The sequence below is a fragment of the Equus caballus genome, chromosome 24 (assembly GCF_041296265.1).
Source record: "Equus caballus isolate H_3958 breed thoroughbred chromosome 24, TB-T2T, whole genome shotgun sequence".
In the NCBI taxonomy this organism is placed as follows: Eukaryota; Metazoa; Chordata; class Mammalia; order Perissodactyla; family Equidae; genus Equus; species Equus caballus.
The window spans coordinates 59,123,076-59,141,898 of record NC_091707.1 but is presented as its reverse complement, the minus strand read 5'-3'; the positions used below and the strand labels follow the sequence as shown (position 1 = coordinate 59,141,898).

Sequence of the window (18,823 nt, the reverse complement as noted above, 5' to 3'; positions counted from 1 at the left end):
TGTCCGTTCCTGGAGCGGCAGCTGGGTTGCCTCGCCTGCCGTCCGCTGGGCTGGACGCCCGTGTTTGGAGGCTGCTGTCCAGACTCCTGCCTCCGCAGGGCCTGGGGTCTGAGCGGGCAAGATGCTGGAGGTCAGCCTGCACTTCACAGCCCAGCTGCCTTGTTTTTAGCTCCCTGGGGGTTCTTTCCACTCTCTGACCCAGGCCTTTCCGCCCTGCTGCCTCTTCCTCAGCCTGTGGAGGGCAGGCCCCACCCTGGGATGCCCCAGACAGCGCCCACGGCTGCCCTGCAAACCTCCAGGCTTGGCAGCAGGAACGCCAGCATGCCCACCAGCGGGGGTGTCTCTCAGCCCTCGGGCCCCCACCTCCTGAGAGAGGCTGCCTCCTCCAGCCCCATGCACTCCGGGCAGTTCCTTTCAGCCCTCCCTCCTTACCCCCAGCTCTGGGCACTCTACTCCAGGCATCCAGCAAAGAGCAGAGCCAGAGGTGGTCCGGGCCTGCCGCCGGCCCCCCAGGCTCTGGCGTTTCTCCTCATTCACACCCTGGGGATGAGCGGCCGGGGGCCTCGGCCTTCGCTTAGTCACTTTAGGTTTCTTTGTATCCTGAGCTGATGATTCCAAACCACGGTTTTGTAGCTGGTTGGGCTTGTTCTGGTCAGGGTGAGCATGACCGCCTCTGACAACTTGTACGTCTGAGCCAGAAGTGACCAGTTGGCACTTATGTGTGCAGGTCTCCCAGTTCAAAAAGGCCCCTGCTGCAGCAGCCTGGGCAGACTCAGGACTGAAGCAGAGCCAGCCCTGCAGACCTGATGTCTGAGGGACGGGCAGTGAGGGGGGTGGGCCACGGCTCTGGCCGGGGAACGTGTTAGGTGGTGGCACCCTTCACTGACGGAGAAGCTGGACAGCAGAGCCGGGGGCTGGGGCAGAGTGCAGACCGGGGACCTGCCGAGTCTGGGACTCTCGGGTGAGAGCCGGCTGGCCGCTAGACTGGCTGGGCTGGGAGGTGCCAGCTTCCAGCCAGCGGGGCAGGGCAGGGTGGGGGGATGGAGTGAGCCCAGCGTCTGCGTTTGAACTGGGGGAGGAGGCAGAGCGCAGGACAGCATACTTTGGGTTGTTGAGCCTGACTTTAACTAAAGATTGGGAAACTGGCCGGTCCCCAGGAGACCCAAAGGTGGATGCTGCCCTTTGGCAGAAGCAGCCTTGCAGAAAAGCAGTTTCAAATTGCCACTTCTTTCTGGCTGAAAATGAAAAATTAAGGCAGATTTCCAAACATACAGTGCCAAAAAACCTGTCCTGCCCCTCACATGCGCTTCCAGCCATGTGTGGCATGGCAGAGGCAAGTGGCCAAGGGCGTGGGGTGCACAGTGACAGGGGAAATCTGCCAGTCACCATGCAGCCCCACCGTGCCACTATTTGGGTCAGACACCTGGGTGATGCAGCTGGCATCTGAGGTCGCCTCCGGCTGTGGTCTCCCAGCCTCAAGTGTGGCCTTGGCGGGACAGCGACAGCCAGGCTCCCACGGCACGTGTGCTGGACAGTCTGCCAGCCTCGGCCCCCCAGGCCTGCCCTGAGGACCAGGAGGGGCTGCCTCCAGGGCGGGCTGGAGTGACAGGGTTTCCCCCCCAGTCCCCGCAGAGCGGATGAATGAGCAAGAACATGGGCTTATCCGGGCTCATTTATTTCATAAAATCTTACAAAAATCAGTGCCACTGCTTGGCTCGCCACCTCTGCCGATGAGGGCGCGGAGAGGCCGCTGGGTGGGTGCTCGGTAGGCGAGCGCTCATGACGCTTTGGGGACAGCAGACCTCGACCCCTCACGTGTGCCCTCAACCCTGCCTGTGCCCGTGGGGATGAGGTGTGATGGGGTGCCATCAGGACTTAAGAGGTGCCTGGACAGCTGTCCCCAGTGATGGCCCCAACTGAGCGAGGCCCCTGGTGCCCCCAGGCAGTGCAGAACAGGCAGCCGGCCCTGGGCTCCTCACAGGCGCCCCCTTCTTGGTGAGGATGGGCTCTGCCGAAGCCCGCAGCCTCCATCTGACCTGATGAGACCCTAAAATCGGCTGGTGGGCGCAGGGCAGGTTTCCACGGAGTATCCGGGACACTGCCTTGGGATTTGGGAAACCCCTCCACAAAACAGTTCTGGTTTCCAGTACTAAACCCAACAGTAAGAAAATGTAAAATTCCTCAGAAAGATACCAAGTGCTCCGTTTTAGCAAACGTTACTGTTAAACAACATCATTTTTAGGTTACGTGGAGGGAACATCTTCTTTTTCCTTGGAAATGTGATGTGCTGCGTGTTTCCGTGGAAGGGCGTCTTCAGAAAGAGGCTGTAAGTGATCAGGCTCCCCTGTCTGCCGCCGGGCGTCCCCGAGAGCTGACGGGGAAGAAAGGATGTGGTCAGCGGCTAGTGACGCCAGTGGGCCGCCTGCCCGCCTGCCCACCCGCCCAGGGCCCTCAGCGCCGAGGGCCCCATCTCTGCCCGACATTCCTCCTCCTCTCCCTTGCGGCCGCAAGCGCCTCATTACGCAGTGTAACCACAGTGGGCAGGGCGCAGGGCTCCATGACCTCTCCCGGAGCAAACGGCAGGACCTCGCCGTGAGGATGCCACCTGTGTGTGCAAAGAGCCTGGGGCTGCACCGGGCTCCTCATCCCGAGTGATTCTGTGACCCTGGCCTGCGGGTCCCGTTTCTGCAGTGGGGTCACAGGGCCCTTGTGCTGTGTGTCTGGCAGTCTGTGGAGGACGCCACCACCCTTCACGCTCTCACCCTGCAGTGTCCACTGCTTGACCAACTACGACTTTCCACCTAACAGCTGCTGGTAGACGCCGTGCCCCAGTGGGCCACTGTGAATGACGCCGCGCCCCAGTGGGCCACCGTGAATGATGCCGCCATGGACATGTCCATGTCTTGTTGCTCTAAGATGGCCTCACCATTCTCTCTAGAAGTTTCCGTCTCCTGCCCTGTGGTGTCCTCCAAAGAGCAGATGAATGCAGGGTGCCCCGGCACCCCTGGAAACGGCCGTGTGCCTGGATGGCGAGGGCCGTCTCCTGTGTGCCCCGGCACCCCTGGAAACGGCCGTGTGCCTGGATGGCGAGGGCCGTCTCCTGTGTGCCCTGGCACCCCTGGAAACGGCCCCTTGTGCCTGGATGGCGAGGGCCGTCTCCTGTGTGCCCCGGCACCCCTGGAAACGGCCGTGTGCCTGGATGGCGAGGGCCGTCTCCTGTGTGCCCCGGCACCCCTGGAAACGGCCGTGTGCCTGGATGGCGAGGGCCGTCTCCTGTGTGCCCCGGCACCCCTGGAAACGGCCCCTTGTGCCTGGATGGCGAGGGCCCTCTCCTGTGTGCCCCGGCACCCCTGGAAACGGCCCCTTGTGCCTGGATGGCGAGGGCCCTCTCCTGTGTGCCCCGGCACCCCTGGAAACGGCCCCTTGTGCCTGGATGGCGAGGGCCGTCTCCTGTGTGCCCCGGCACCCCTGGAAACGGCCGTGTGCCTGGATGGCGAGGGCCCTCTCCTGTGTGCCCCGGCACCCGGCTCCGCCTGTTGGGTAGCCACTCGCCCCAAAACCCCACTCCTGCTGAAAGCCCTGCTCCCTCTGCTCCTGCCCACTGCCTCGTCCCTCCCAGCAGCCGCGTGCAGCAGCCTGTGCCTGCCCCTCCGCTCCCCGCACTCTCCGCACCACCCCCTCCGCTCCACCCCCTCCGCTCCACCCCCTCCGCTCCACCCCCTCCGCTCCACCCCCTCCGCTCCACCCCCTCCGCACCACCCCCTCCGCTCCACCCCCTCCGCTCCCCGCACTCTCCGCACCCGTGGCTGTCAAAGCAGATCCTCATGATGGACGTGCCACCATGGGCGGCTCCCCTGGGGCCGGGGCCGGGGCTGGTGTGTACAGTGAACCCCACGCATACTCCAGGGGCCCGGCTACGTGTGCTCCCAGAAGGAGGAGCACCCCTCCAGGCCAGAGCGTGCGCCAAGGTGGCTGGCCTGGTCATGGCGCTCCTCACATCCCTGGTCTGAGGGTGGGCAGGAGACCCCGTTCCCAGGAAGGGATCTCCTTGCCCTAAGAAAAGAGGGCCACAGGAAGAGGCCCCTTACCACCCACCCTCTTTCTGCCTCGAGCCCCACAGGGACAGGGGACGCTGGCAGCTGCGGCAGGAACTTCAGGCCACGGAGGAAGGCTCTGGACAGACCCCGCGGCTGCCCCCTCAGACCTGGATGTCGGCCGCGGCCCTGCCTGCCCTGCCCTTCCCTGCAGCCCTGCCATGCTCCCACCGGGCCCTCCCCTCGGGGCTCTGGACGGCACCTGCGTCCTGCCGCGGTAACGCTTTGCCTGGCTGCCATGGAAAGTGAACGCCGTTTTTTCACAAGTCCCCAAGAATTAAAGAAAAGAAGTTAGTGACTCAAACACGGAGGCCCAGCAGCCAGCATGGCCCCAAACCCCGTCCCTGGGGTGGCTCACCTTGGTCTGGATCAGCGCTCTGCAGCGGTGCAGACGGAAGCCGTGCGCACTGGGGTCCCCGGGCTCCTTGAGATCTGGGCCTTCCGCAGTGTGGCCCTGGCCCCCGGAGAGGCTCTGGGGAGACAGCGCCATCAGCCGTGGGCAGGCAGCTCACAGGTTGTTTTCCCCCTGCTCTTCTTTCTCACCTAGGCCCCTCCCGCACATCGCACCGCACAACGGCAAAATGCGGTGACTGTGTGAACACTCTGTGGGTGGCCGGCCAGGCCCTGCCCTCCTGTCACCTGGCTCCTGGCCACCCTGTCCCTCAGAACCACAGTGCCCTCGACACTCAACAGAGGTCTGTGCTGCCACCTCCCGGCTAAGCCACCTGGCCTGCCATGGCCTGGAGCTGTCCCTCCTCTGAGCCTCCCCCTGCGCCCCCTGACTTCCCTGCACGAAGACACAGCCAGGGTGGCCCTCTCGGGGGCCTCCTCACTCCTTCCGGCCCCTCACTTCCTTCCTGGACACTCAGTGTGGCCCTGGGCCAACATGACCACCATTCCTGTGCCCGATCTTCACCGGGGCTTGTCGGCCACCCCTTTTGAGTTTTTCATGTTTGAAAATTTCCATAATGCTTTAAAAATGGAAAAAGGTCCTTGCCAACACGATTGCTGGAAGGCAGCCCCCACTCTAATTTGCATTTTCTTTGATAACCCATGAGCCTGACCCTGTGTAAGTTGGTGTGAGACCAGTGCACCCAGTGAGACTTGTGTGCTGTGGCCTCTGGTCGTGGCCTTAGGGACCCACCTTGTGGCTGATGCCACGCCTCTACCTGTACCCCCTGCTCTGTGGCACCCATGTTCACTGTGTCCATGCCAGAGCCCCCTGCCCTGCCCTGGGCCCGCTGCAGCCCCCGGCCCCCACACCCACCACCTCCATCAGCACCTGTGGTGCAGATTCGCCCTGTGGCCCCCAAACAGAGGACACTCCTGCCCCGCCCGTACCCTGGCCGACTTCTCCACCCTGCACAGCTCCCCCAGGGGCCTGCCCTCCTGGCAGGGGGTGTACTCACGGCGTTCTGCTGTGGCACCTCCTTCACTTCGGGCTGAGGGCCGGGCACACTTGGATGCTTGTTGGCCTGGCCCCGGGCAGGTGCCTAACACCGACGAGCTGACCAAGTCAGACAAGGGGCGCCCCATCTCGCCCCGTCCCGTCCCCCTACCCTGCCAGAGTCACCTTCTGAGAGTCAGCAGCTGCATCACCTCAGGAGAAAGGGCAGCAAGGCCTCCCCCTTGGCTGGGCAGATGGCTCTCTGAGGTGTGCCGTGGCCACAGGGTGGCGAGCAAAGTCGCTGCGAGGTCCCACCGCACCCCCAGGAGCCCGTCTCCACCTAAATCACTTCACCTTCTGAGCAGCATCTATTCCGAGAACGAGAAAGTAGTTTTCCTGGCAGCGGGACTCGCTCCAGAGGCATTGGGATGTCAACGTGGTGTCTGTGTTCTGAAGAGCTCTCCAGAGTTTTCTAGATTCAGAACTGAAGAGAGATGCATTAATTACAAGGTAACCTAGGAAACCTTTGGAATAGAAGAGGGGCACCTGACCCTGCAGAATTCCTCAAACAGAGCACCCCTCAGGCGTCTGGGCGGGGTCCCTCATCTGTTCGTTCATCGAATCCACACCCACCAGGCTGCAGCCACCCCAGCACCAACCCCCCCAGCTTTATTCTCTCCTCACAGCAAAGCCCTGTGCTGACTGATTTTCATTACTGAGTGTTCCCTTCAGGGGCAGAAGCTCTGTGAGGCCAGACACTCCGCTGGTCTCGTTCCCCAGTGATCTCTGGTGCCTAGAACCACTCTGGGCGCCATGAAGATGCTCCCAGACTAAGGGGAGGCCGCGTACCCGGAGGAGTGAACCAGTGAATGAGTGGCTGTCACGCACCATCATGGGTGCTAAGCCCGCCTGCCAGCAGGGAGGGTAACGTGGCACACGGCTAACCACAGCAGGCATGGATGTGCTAAGTGCCCAAGTCATTTCCAGATCACCCTTGTGCCTCAGCACCCAGGATGACACCAACCTTGCAGCCCACGACAGTGTCCATTCCTGCCCAGGCCCTCACCCAGGCCACCCACACCCAGGCTCACAGTGCCACCAAAGGCCCCTCTACCCACCCACCCACAGGCCTGCACCAGGCCTTGGGGAAACACTACACCCAGAAGGCATGCCAGCCATCTGGGCAATGGGGTCACCGCCCTTGGGGCTCCCGGCCTCTGTCCCCAGCATGCGCTGGGGTGCCCTGGGGCAGTCACTGCCTTGGACCCGGCAGCAGGCCTGACTGCAGAGCTCTCGGACTAAGCTCAGCCTGCTCAGCAGAGTGCAGAGGAACCAGCAAGCTGGCTCACACCAGCTTCACCACCTGCTGGGGTCTCGGGCCAGCAGGCCTCGAGCTCCCCACCCCATCGCACACCCCAAGTTAACCTTATTTTCCTCTCACAGCTCGTGCAAGGGTGTCTAGAACATGGGCATCTGGAAACAACTGCGGTGGTGACTCCCTCAGGCAACCGGCCCCAGGGACCTGCAGCCTTGCAGGCAGCCCCAGAACACAGGCAGGCTGACCCTGGGGGTTGAGAATGTCCCTCCACGGCACTGGGGTGTTTTCACTGTGGTTGAGGCCTCCAGGAGGTCCCTGTGCCCACTGCCCAGGCCCACCAGTTCCCCCTGCACCCCAGCACTCGCAGTGAGACACGAGGAGCTGGCACCACCCGGTCTACTTTGCTCCTGGTGAGCTTTCGGGGGAGGGGGAGGCAGAGGCTGAACATGGCTCTGAGAGGAGGGGTCACGGGCAGACCATCAACCTGTGCTGACCGGTCCCCCCATGGGGACCCTGTGACCCAAAGGTGGCCGGAAATTTTCTATAAAGGTAACAACAAATGGCCTCATGCATCCACTTTATCAACCGACGGGATCAATGCAGAGCTGCTAGAAGAAATGTTGGTTGCAATTCAAGTTCATTACCACAATTTATGTACAGATCCCAGGCCAGGTTTTTCTTCACTGCTTATTTCTAAGAAAAGGTCTAAGGTGGAAACATCTTCAGTTGTCTGCTGGACTGGTACTTCTTGAAAAGCAAACCTAAAAATGTTCTCATAGTTGAGAATGGGCTGAAAAAAAGAGAAAAACATCCCAAAGTTAGGAGAAATACACACATCATGTCAGCTTATTCCAAATGCATAATTTTGGTACAAATGACATTTGTAAATGATTGTATTGTTACTGCTACCACAACATTACGTATTCCTTCCTCAGAATCACTGGGCTGTGCAAATCACGTGGTGGGAACCACAGGGCACACGGGAAAAGTGGGCCTAGGGCTCAAGACTTATAAACATCGTGAGTGACGTGTGAAAAAGACACCAACGAAAACGTTAGCACAGTTCCCACGTGTCAGCTGGTTAAGAAATCCTTCCATGCTACAATAAATATGATATTTATTGAAAAAAGCTCTGAGGTTAGCAGGTTGTGAGCGAGTGTGAAGAGCTGGGAGGAGGCTGGCTGAGGGTGGGCGGGATCCTAGCGCCAGGTGAGGGTGTGTGCGTAATGCCAGGCGGCTGCGGTGCCGTGGGCGCTGTGTCTTCCCACACGCCTCTGATCTGCAGGGCGCGGTTTTCTGCATTCGCCTGGTGTTTCCTGCGAACTCTGCACTCTGCTCAGATTGTTCCCTGATGCATCAGTCACATTAGCAGACAAGTCCCGTTTTCAAAACTAGCGTTACGGCAGAGTTGACAGCGTGATGAGTGCATCTCGTCAGAGCTCCAGGAAAACACGGACTGGTTTAGAAAACTGGCCACCCCCAGAACCTGCAGAACCTTCTCTCCTCCCTTCTTCCGTTACTGTTTTTGTACTTTTGTCTTATAGTGTCTGGGGTAAACTATCAGGAAGAGATGGCAGAGAAAGAGGAGCAATGAAAGGAAGAGGAAGACAAGAAAAAGAAGGGTCAGAGGCTGTCAGAAAAGAGGTGAACACTGGTGGTCAAGTCAGGAGGGCAGAGTGAGGGGCAAGGGGGACGAGGCTGGGCACTCAGGGCTGGCTCCAACGCCTGGTCATTACATAGGCTGAAATGTGACTCTCGGGGAAGTTTTCTAAATAAGTAGACTGACTATTCAGACCACAATTCAGTTCCCCTCGTGCCCTGAACTAGGGCCAGGAAAGCACAGCTGGGTTGATGGAAGCAGGTGGACTGGAGGTGGAGGCCTAAGGAAGGAGAGGAAGGTGGGGGCCAATGTGGCTAGACCCAGGGAGGAGTGAGCAGAGAGGGCGGCCCAGCTCCACTTCTGCAGCCTCATTCCTTCCCTGGCTCAGGAGCACGAAGCCCAGGAGAGAAGCAGATCCCTTCCCTGGCCAGCCCACCAAGGCCTGAGGTCTGCCGGCCTTGCAGCATATAAAACACTTCCTGTGCAACATGGTGAAGAAGAGAACTTGAGAAATACCTCAGAAGGTGGGACAGTGGCCGTCCCACTCACCCGGGGTCCACCCCGGTGAGGCTGGCGAGAACCACGCTCCTTTTGGGCAGAAGGAGTTCTCGGCAGCAGAGGTTCCGTGGGCCTCTCCGGGAGTCCAAAGGACTGAGAGAACTGTTCAGACTTGGCTGAAGATTCCCGAAAGCCCTCAAACTCCCCCCAGGCACCGCTGTGTTCCCCTGGGTCCGGACCACTGGTGGTGCAGGTGGTAAAGCCCTCACTGCGCCCGGGGATCCCGGCGTCCCCATCTGTGGGAGGGAGTTGGGAGCGGGTTCTCACCCACTCCACATCGTCGCCACTCTGTGCCCCAGGTGTCTCGCCTGCACCGCTGTCTTTAGAAGCCTGGTGGAGGGAAACCTCGCCTGCTCCCTCTGCGAGGTCACTCAGAGACCCGCTGGGAGGGAGCACCTGGCCAGGCGCTCCCCCCAGCTCCGGCTGGCCTTGCATGCTGGTGCCGCCAGGCCCGCACAGACGCGCCAGGAAGATGCTCAGGAGACATACACACTGCTGTGCTGGGGCTGCCCAGGGCTGGACAGGGCCTGGGGGGCCGCCTGCTCGCCGCTGCCCAGTAGCTGCTGGTGGCTTCCTCGGGAGTGTGAATAGCCTGGTGTGGGTCCAGTGTCGCTGTGGAACGGACACAAACTACACCCGCAGCCTCGTCACCCAGGGGAAAGTGAGCGGGGCTGCCCGGCTTCCTCCTACACGCCGACGACCAGTCCCGCACAGGGGCCTGTCCCGGAGACCAAGGCGCTGCGGGGTCGGCTCAGCCGGGGAGGGTGGGCGCGCTGCGGGGTCCCGCCCCGGCCGGGTGGGCAGGGGTCCGGAGGCCCAGTCTGGCCAGGGGGTAAGAGTCCGGGCACCCAGAGGTTCCCACGGTAGGTCGGGATGGGACCCTTGCGGGGCGGGCCGCAGGGCAGCCCGGGCCGGGTCCGAGGCGGCGGCTCCCGAGGGACGGGCTGGGCGCGCTCGGGCCTGGGTGTCCAGCTGGGGCCCGCACCCACCTCGCCGCGCTGCGCCGCCGCCTCCGCGCGGGCGCAGCCAGCAGCTCACCGACCCCAAGGCCCGCGCCGGCCCGTTGCCCGGCAACGGCGTGCGGGGGCTCTGCTTCCGGCGTCCGCCGTCGTGACGTCAAAGCGCCTGCGCCGCGCGGGGCGTGGTATCACCAGGCCCCGCCCCCTGCGCCTGCGCAGGCCGGGGCAAAGGGAGCAGGGAGGGGCTCGCCTGCTGAGCGTGGGCGGGGTCCGTCCTGTACCTCTCCGGCGCGGCGTGCGGGGAGGCTCCTATTTGATTGTAGGAGCCGTCGTGTCGCGGCCCCACGTGGAGGGGACGTCCTTCACGGCCCCGCGGCCGGGGATGCGCAGGCGCCGTGCTGCCCCGCCATTACCCTCCCAACACACCCCGCGGCTGCTGCAGCCCTTCCCCGCTGCCTGCTGTTTCGTGGGCTGCTCCGCTGCCCGGGATGTCTGCGTGGCTGTGTGATGCTCTCTCCCTGGGACTCGAGGCCCCAGGAGGGCTCCTGAGTCCCCAGAAGCTAGTCCCTCCTAACGTGTGGGCGGATGAGGGTCCGCTGCCTGCGGGCAGGAGGAGGGGCACCACCCCATCCCTTTCATGCCCTGATTCATAGCCTGGTCACCAGCCAGCCCCAAGGCAGAGCAGGGCCAGTAGGGACCACAGACAACCAGCCCCTCCTGCTGCCACCTGCCCCAGGGGCAAGGGGTACTAATGGGTCAGCCTTGCCCTCCTGCCAGCTCCCCTCCCAGCATTCCAGGTCTTTCCCTATCTACCTTGATGAGTGAGCTTGACTTCAGCCTCCCCAGACGCGGCCATCAGGCCCTGGCCGAAGCCCTGATGCACACCCTGCCCCTCTACCTCCATGCTTACATTTCTCCAGCCTGTGACCTCCTTGGGCTCTGTCCTGTTTGCATGAATCACCCGCTCCCTGGTCCTTCTCAGCCAAACTACTGAAAATTTTAATTTTAAAAATTACCAGATGAGATCATTCCCTGAACACTGGACCGCCGCTTCCTGTCCATCCCCACCACCCCCGCTTCCTGAGGGGCACAACAGCCAGCAATGCCTGTGCGAGCAATGCAGTCAGACTGCCCAGAGCTGGGCTGACACTGGGGTGACTGCGAGAAGGTGACAAGAGGCCAGCTCTCTCCTGCGTTGATGTCACCTGGGGATAGTGTCGGCCCCAGGTGGTCCTGCTGTCACCCACTGCTTGGACCTCCTCATCCACTTTCCTTGCCATCTTTGAAGACCAGGGAGCTGGAAAGGGGTAGGAGGAGTGTTGTCCTCATGTACAGGATGGGAAACTGAGGCCCAGGCCCAAAGGCCTAAGTGGGAAGTGTTGCCAGGGCTAGAACCAGCTCTTCTGACCCTCAGCCCTTCCCCACGGCCTGCCTGGACCTCAGGGAAGAGAGAGGATGGCACTGTGACCCTCAGGGTGCAGGATAAAATGACCCCACAAAACAGGCCCGAGGGTGGGCTGATCTGCATCACCTGGTGGGGTAGCTGAATCTTGCCAAAGCTGTCTGCCTCCTGATCCCCAGGACCTGTGAATGTGGGGCCTTACAAGGCAAAGGGCCCTTATAGATGTGAGTAAGTTAAAGCTCTTGAGATGAGGAGATGGTCCTGTGTTAGGCCACTGAGCCCAGTGTAATCACAAGGGCCCCTCCAAGGGGGAGGCAGGAGGCTCAGAGTTGGAGAGAGAAGATGGAAAGATGGAAGCAGAGGTCAACTGATGCAGGGCCATGAGCCAAGGAACACAGGTGGCCTCTAGAAGCTGAAATGAGCAAGAAGGATCTGCCCTGAAACCTCCAGAAGGAGCGCAGCCCTCCTGACACCCGAGACTGTAAGAGAAGAAATTGTGTTGGTTTAAGCCACTGCGTTTGCTGTTCTTTGTTACAGCAGCCACTGGAAACTGATTCCTGAGTGACCCCTGGCTATCCCACCAAGGAGGTGCTGGGGGAGCCAAGACTCAGAGGAGGCGGCAGAGGTGACCCCAACATTGGGTGCCCAGCCCTGGCTGCAGGAGGGGGTGGGGACAGCACGAGTAGCTGCCAGTGGCCCCTGGTTCCTCAGGCCATTGTCTGGGCAGACTGGGCAGGACATGGGGCATGAGCTGAGGCCAAGCCTCCGGATCATGGGTAGGGCAGACAGCTGTTCAAGTGTAAAAGGCTTCACCTGCTGGGGGAGACTGGCCAGAGGAGGCAGGTCCCCATTAAAGTGGGGGTGCAGGGGACACAGGCCACGATTCCCCCAGGGGCCATGGAGGGGGTGGGTGCAGTGTGGTCAGGAGAAAGAGCCCATGTGGCCCTCCCGGGCTCCTCAGGTCACCTCAGTCCATCCCTGAGCCCCAGCCCTGCTGAATGGGGGTGAGGGCAGCCAAGCCTGTATCCTGGAAGCAGCTGGCCTCCACTCCGCCCAGAGCCCCACAGTATCCTGGGCCTCCCAGCCTCACCTGCTGAGTGATGGGGAGGGGTCCCTCACCCTGGGAAACACCTTGGTGTCCTGCTCCTCTGGCGTCCTCCGACCTGAGTCCTTGGGGTGAGTGGAGGAGGGCGCCAGGCCTAGAGCAGGCACTCAGCTTAGGGGAGAGTGAGGCAGTTAGGGGCCAGAGGCCAGCAGACCTTGAGCCCTCCCCCACTGCCTCTGTGCAAAGGACTGGGTGGGAGGACACATGGCAGCTGAGGAGCTCCCAGATACCCCCACAGCCTGTTATACCCCTCTAGCTGGGCTGGCTGAGGGCAGGGACAAAAGCAGAGCTATTTTTGCTTACGCTGCTGTGGCTGCTGCAAGGAGGCATCAATCATTGATGCTCTGGGCATCCCTGCATGCCTGAAGTGGCTGCGAGCTGCCAGCAGGGAGTGGGGCAGGGCCTGCAGAGACATGGCCGTTAGCCTCAGCTCCTCACTCTGGCCCCACCAGTTCCCTGCACCCTGGGCTCTGGTACCCAGGAACCCCGCCTCGGGAGGCTTCTGGAAAGCCCGAGACCCCTGACCAGCAGGCCAAGGCCACGGCTAGACTAGGCCCCGATGTCCCTGGCATGGCGGTCCTAGGGAGGAGGTCAAGCCTGTGTCAACAGGAGAGAGCATGGGGCTCCCCAGAACCACCCAGGCCCCTCTGTGGGGTGACAATCAGAGATGGTGTGGGGCCTTGTGTGTGCCAGAGGTGGCTGTGAGTTGGGTCCATGTCCCCATGCTTCTACAGGGCCAGCAATTCCTGAGCCATGCCCAGCTGCTGTGGCTTTCCCCAGCCGAGTATCTGTCCCCAGAGGGGGACATCGGGACAAGCTGAAGCCAGGCATTATGACGGGAGCTCCTGGCAGGGCAGGGCTCTGTGGCGGGCGCATGGCCAGGCTTTGACTGGGGGCAGGGATGGGCAAGGAGTGGCACAGATGGGCTTCATGGGTCCCACCCAGGTAGCTTGCTCCACTCTCTGGCCCTGTGACCCTGGGGCCAGGTTGGGGCTCCCAAGGTCCCCACAGGCAGGAGGAAGGATGGGCGGGAGGAGGCAGGCTGGCCCCGGGGGGTGAGGGCCAACTTATGGGCCATCTCCCTCTACATAGCTGTGGCCAACCATCTGTGGGGTACACTGCCCAAGGGGCCAGGCCCTCCCACAGGGCGCCAGGGGGCATGTGGGGGTGAGCACAGCAGATGAGGCCAGCCCCCTGCCTCAGAGCAGGCAGGAGAGGAGAGGGGGCAGCCCCAGGGTCGGGGGAGGTCCCTGCCCACCCCTATCATGAATCTGGGGCCCAGAGCCAGTGCTGAGTCAACTCCCTGGCTGCAGACTGACCAAGGCCCCCGCAGGACAGTATAAGGCTGCCCAGCCCTCACCAAGACCAAGGGCTGGAGTGGCCCCAGGGAGGGTCCTTGCCCCAGCCTCCTCTAGCCCTGGCCAGCGAGAGGTCCCAGGGACCACTCGACTGCACAAGGGCTGGGCGAGGGCAGGGGCTGTCCACACCGTGGTGCGTGGCTCAAATTCTTCTTCGGCAGCTATGGAGACCCCTCTCTTCCTGGCCTCTGCTTAGGTGGGGCAGCCCCCTGGCCTCCCCACCCAGAGCTCCATCCATCTCCTCCCCGCAGAGCTGACAGGAGCCACTGTAGCCCCATATGCATCATGCCGGACAATCAGGGTATGTCACATGGAGTGAGGCCACTTCATTTGGACGGGAGCCCAGGGTCACACACCTAATGGGGCAGGGGGACACAAAGCTGGGTCTGTGCCCCAAGGTTCCTGATTGTGCAAGACTACCCCTTGTTCCCAGGCCCCCACAGTCAGACTCACACACACACAGGACAGGCAGGCTGAGACCCCCAGTGGACCCAGGCAGACGCTGGGCACACCCAGGGACACAGAGAACGCTTCCTCCCTGTGCCCACGAATGACTGGCTCCTGGACGGACAGAGCGGGGTGGGTCCTCAGGGAGAGAGGCGAGCACAGGGTCTCTGGCCCCTGGGCAATGCTGCCCAGCCCAAAAGAAGACATGAGGGCAGGAGGCCTGAGACCATGCCCCAGGGTCCCCACCTGAAGGACAGGGCTGTGCCCATTGTGCCATGGGCTCCAGGGGCGGGAGGCTGCCAGGGCCTCTTCCCGGCAGTGATGTGCGTGTCTGTCTGACCTGCTGCTGGAAGGCTGCCCGGCTGCAGCCCGGCTAACGGGAACTGCCGAGCATGAGTCATCCCACTGGGCAGGCTCACCTGGGCCTGCCGGCTGTGTGCATCCCCAAGCCAGCCCGGGAGTGGTGTGCGCATGTGTGGGTCTCTGTCCTATTGTGCATATTTGGGCATGTGGGCCTGAGAGGTTGCACGTGTATGAGTGTGTGTGTGCCTGTCTCTGAGTGCATGGGGACATGTAGAAGTAGATCTGTGTCTGTGTGTTGGCGGGTGTGTCTATCTGTGTCGTGTGTGTGTCTATGTGTGTCTCTGTGTCAAGTCTGTGTGGTGCTCCTGTTGCAGTCTGGCCTCTTTCCACCCCAGGAAAAGGGGTGTGTGTGTGTGTGTGTGTGTGTGTGTCCATTCGTCAGTTGCAGCACCACCAGCCCATCCCAGGCAGCATCCGGGAACGGCCCTCCTTGGTGGTGGCCATGCTTTCCAGGGTCTGTCCTGGCCCAGGCTCCCCACGCCGAGGCCCAGCAGGAGTCATACGCCCCAAGGTGCCCTTCCTCACATCCACACAAGGCTGGGCCTCAGCTACCTCCCTACTAACAGGGAAACAGAATCCTCCTGGACCTGCCCTCTCCCTGCCCACTCCCCTAGACATGCCTCCCTCTGCACAACACCCAAGCTAGAGTCCAGGGTGGTTCCCACCCATCCCCACTCCAATCTCTCTGGGTCCCCTCTGCCAGCTTCCAGAGCATCTCGGATCCTCGGGCTCCCTCCTCACCTCGCCCCCCTGGTCCAGCCCCTGCCCTCTCGCAGGCCTCCTGACTTCCAGCAGTGCCCCTCCAGGGACCCCCCCCACCCCCGAGCCTCCTGGGTGGTCTTTGCTCAGCTCCCAGGCCCAGACTTGCTGCCCTCTGCCCCCAGCCCCACTGGGCCGAGCTCACAGCCCCGAGCACCAGTGCTGGCTCTCTCATTCCCATCCTCTGCACACACAACAGTCTGTTGCCTCTGTGCGGAACACTTCTCAAACTCCTGAGGTCCTGGCCTTCCAGGACCGTGCCCCCGCCCCCACCGCCGCACCGTGCTACCCCGCAGGGCACACATCCAGGGCAGGGCCCGTCGGGTCAGGTCACAAGCCTCTCTCTCTCTGAGCTCCTGCCCCTACGGCCCCCTCAGGGTGCCCCGTACCCCAGCTTGTGTCAAAAACGGCCGTCTCCGGACTGGGAGGTAAGACCGGCGCGCGGGTCGAGTCGAATCCGGGAGCTTCGATGGGGCGTCTGGAGACCCCCTCCCTGGCGGGGGTCCGAAGCTTACTCACTGGCGGGGACAGGCCGGCAGGGGGCGCGGGGCGGGGCTGGGCTGCGGCGGGGCCCGGGGCGGGGGTCGGACCAGAGGCGCTACGCGGGCGGGGCGGGCCCGGGGGCGTGGTGCGAGGGGCGGGGCCTGGCGGGCGGCAGCCAATGGGCTGAATGAGGCCGGCGGCGCCGCCCGCCCTCGCTCCGCAGTGGCCGGGCCGGCTGGGCGGGCCGGGGCGGGGTCCGGGCGACAGCAGGGTCGCGGGGTGCGGGCTCTGTCCGCAGTCCGAGGCCGGCCGCCAGCCGCAGCGCCGGCCGCGGAGGCAGAGCGCGGCGCCCGCCCGCCCCCGGGCAGCCCGCGCGCCGGAGCCGAGACCCGCGACTGGACGCGACGGGCCGCCGCCGGCCCACACCGCCCGGCCGCCGCGATGTGCGACTGCTTCCACGTGGTGCTGCCCACCTGGCCCGGAGCCCCCGGCAGCGGTGCGCCTCCTCCCTGCCTGCAGCCCGCTCCCCTCGGGGCGGGTGGGCTCCGCGTGGGGGCGCAGTGCGGGCCCGGCTGCGGCGCCGGCCGGGGTGGGGGCGCCTCGGGGACCGCCCCGCGGTCTCGCGCACGTTTCTGCGCCTCGGGGGCTGCTGGGGTCTCTGCCTCCCTCCTCCTGCGCCTCACCTTTCACCTGTCCCTGTCCCTCGGCCTGCACTCCTCTCTCCGTCTCTGCTGCTCACTCTGTCGCTCCTGACTCTGCCTCTGTCACTCACTGTCCCTGTCTGTCTCTCCCTCTCTGTCACTATCCCTCTGCTGTAACCCTCTGGGATGCTGTCCCTGGAGACGGCCGCTTGGGGAGGGCCCCGCTTGAGAGTGGGGCATGAGGGCTGTGGGTCACCAGGTGGTGGGACCTGCCATCTGGCCTGCCCTCTGACCTGTTTTGGGGGAGAGCAGACTGGCTTGACCAAGAGTTAGGGCTATTGGCCTTGGCCCACAACTGCCAGGCTGGGTTGGTCTCGGTCCACCATGTGGCTATGGTGTGGCTGGGTCACTGGCTAGGTGGTGGCTGTGGCAGGGCTAGACCTGGGGTCTGGAGCTTGGCAAGGGGCCTAAGTGGGGCCAGATCTCAGGCCACAGCATCCCCCGGGCTAGGCAAGGGAAGGTTGGTGTTGCCCATGGGGCGGTACCCCTCCCTCTGCGCCTCTGGCCATGGAATGGGCATCAGGTGCTCTCTGTCTGTCTGACATCTGTCTGTCCCTGCACTGGGCCTGGTTCCAGGGTCTGGTTGTCCCAGCATCTTGGAGGGCAGGGTGGGGCGGGGCACGGGCAGTCCATCCAGCTCTCGGTCAGTAATGCGGCAGCCTGGCCACACCCAGGACACCTGGCCAGCTGCCGGTGAGGGGGGCTGGGGCTGTGCTGCATTGGCACAGGCGGGACCCCACTCCTTGAGGAAAATGGAGATTGATGATGATGACGAGGCTGCTGATGCAGAGGGGGAGGGGTGCCCCTCAGCCTGGGCTCACCCTTGCAGCTGCAGCAAGAGTCCCCATGGCCCCTCCTGTTGTCCATTTGTCTGGTGAGCACCGAGCTGACCTCCTCTTTGGTCCTCCCTCACCCAGATGGGAGCCCAAGATGCCCCAATTTTCCCTGGACAGATGGTGGGAGAATGATGGCCGCCATGGGTCGGTGGGCTCCCAGCCCCCTCCCTCGACTGTGGTGGCCCTGGCCCACATCACTGAGGACCCTCCACATCACACGGAGAGGAGAGGGGGCTCGAAGGACATGGGTCCCTTGTTCTGCCTCCAGCTTCCCACACTGGGCTCTTCCTTGCACACAGGCCGGCCAGAGACTCCCATGCTGCAGGATCGAGGGGCCATCTCAGGCCCCTTCCTGCCCCGCAGAGGCCTGTGCTGGGTGCCTCTCTTCAGCTGAGCTCCTGATTCTCTGCTTTGATTTCGTAGTTCCCTGGCTTCCTCCTGTCCAGCCCACAAAACCATTTGCTCTTAGGGAACGAGGTCAGTGGCTCTCATGGGGCATTGATAGGAGACCTGCTGGACCAGAGCCCCTTGGGGTTCTGTCCAACATGCATGTTCCCAGGCCCTCCCCACCCTCCACGGGAGGCCAGGGAACATGCATTCCTGATAAGGCCTCCTGGCGATTTGGTCCAGGCCTTTTCTGGCCACAATTCCCTCCTAGCAGGCCAGAGATGGGCAGGCCCTCCCTCACCCTGGTCTTTCGTCCCAGTCCGATCCTGCCCTCCTGGGCCAGCCATGCCAGGTCCTCTGAAGACCCCTCCCAGAACCTGTCTGCACCCCTGCCCTGGTCCCAGGGGAGAGGGAGCCATCTCTTGACCAGCCTGCGTGCAGAGGCTGCCCCCTGGTGGCTGCGCTGGGAACATCCCCACACAGGGATCCGCCCAGCCTCGCTGCACCTGGCCAGTCCCAGCAGGCCCCAACCCACCACCACTCCCAGCTCCCACCTTCTGGGTGACCTCTCCCTATTCCAGCAGGTCCGCCTGGGTGCACTGCCCCCATGCAGGGCACCAACCACTTCACCTGGTGATGGGACCCAGCCTTTCCTATCCTTCCCAAGGCAGAGCTGGGTCCTGGGCAGCTAGACGGACAGGGAGCCCCCACCCCCTACCTGGGTACCTGCCCTGCACCTGCAATCCCCTAGTTTGGCCTGAGGCCCCCCACTCCCACCCTGAGAAGCCCCCACTAGGCCCAGAGAGGCCCCAGGTGCAGTGATGCACCATGAGGCGGGGATCTGGGTGGTCTCTCCTCAGCAGGGGGCCGGGACAGCACTGGAGCCTTCCCCAGGAGCAGTGCAATTGGTGCGTGCATCTTCTGAACCGGGCTGGGGGCCTCTGCACGGCCCTGGGCTCAGGGCCACCAGGAGCGGTGGGATGCATCTCGAATCTGTGAACAGGAATGACCACAGCTGTCCACGGCCAAGGCTGAGCAGAGAGGTAGAGCTGTGTAGGCAGGGAGG

The 18,823-nt window shown here is 63.0% G+C and overlaps 2 protein-coding genes across 35 annotated transcripts in view; one reads left to right on the top strand and one right to left on the bottom strand.

The window, feature by feature from the left end:
• Positions 1-1,654: 1,654 nt before the first annotated feature.
• On the bottom strand, positions 1,655-10,235 carry CLBA1 (clathrin binding box of aftiphilin containing 1). Of its 12 annotated transcripts, none has more exons than XM_070249736.1 (7): positions 9,947-10,235; positions 8,916-9,569; positions 7,444-7,589; positions 5,836-5,965; positions 5,504-5,587; positions 4,453-4,566; positions 1,655-2,371 (listed from the first exon to the last, which is right to left on the bottom strand). In XM_070249736.1, the coding sequence occupies exons 2-7, from the start codon at positions 9,390-9,392 to the stop codon at positions 2,207-2,209; spliced, it is 1,116 nt and encodes a 371-aa protein (XP_070105837.1). In that variant the 5' UTR covers positions 9,393-9,569; positions 9,947-10,235; the 3' UTR covers positions 1,655-2,206. The 12 variants fall into 12 exon arrangements, with proteins under 12 accessions (XP_070105837.1, XP_070105843.1, XP_070105836.1 ...); XM_070249742.1 differs by having other exon boundaries at positions 9,225-9,569; positions 9,947-10,089; XM_070249735.1 differs by having other exon boundaries at positions 8,916-9,587; positions 9,947-10,080.
• Positions 10,236-16,144: 5,909 nt separating this feature from the next.
• Positions 16,145-18,823, top strand: part of AHNAK2 (AHNAK nucleoprotein 2) — a 39,371-nt gene continuing 36,692 nt past the window's right edge. For 22 of the 23 annotated variants that reach the window (XM_070249719.1, XM_070249733.1, XM_070249725.1 and 19 more), the window contains exon 1: positions 16,145-16,329. In XM_070249719.1, the coding sequence (XP_070105820.1) occupies positions 16,275-16,329 (55 nt within the window). In that variant the 5' untranslated portion in view covers positions 16,145-16,274. The remainder of the gene's footprint in view (positions 16,330-18,823) is intronic. The other variant, XM_070249734.1, reaches the window with a different exon arrangement.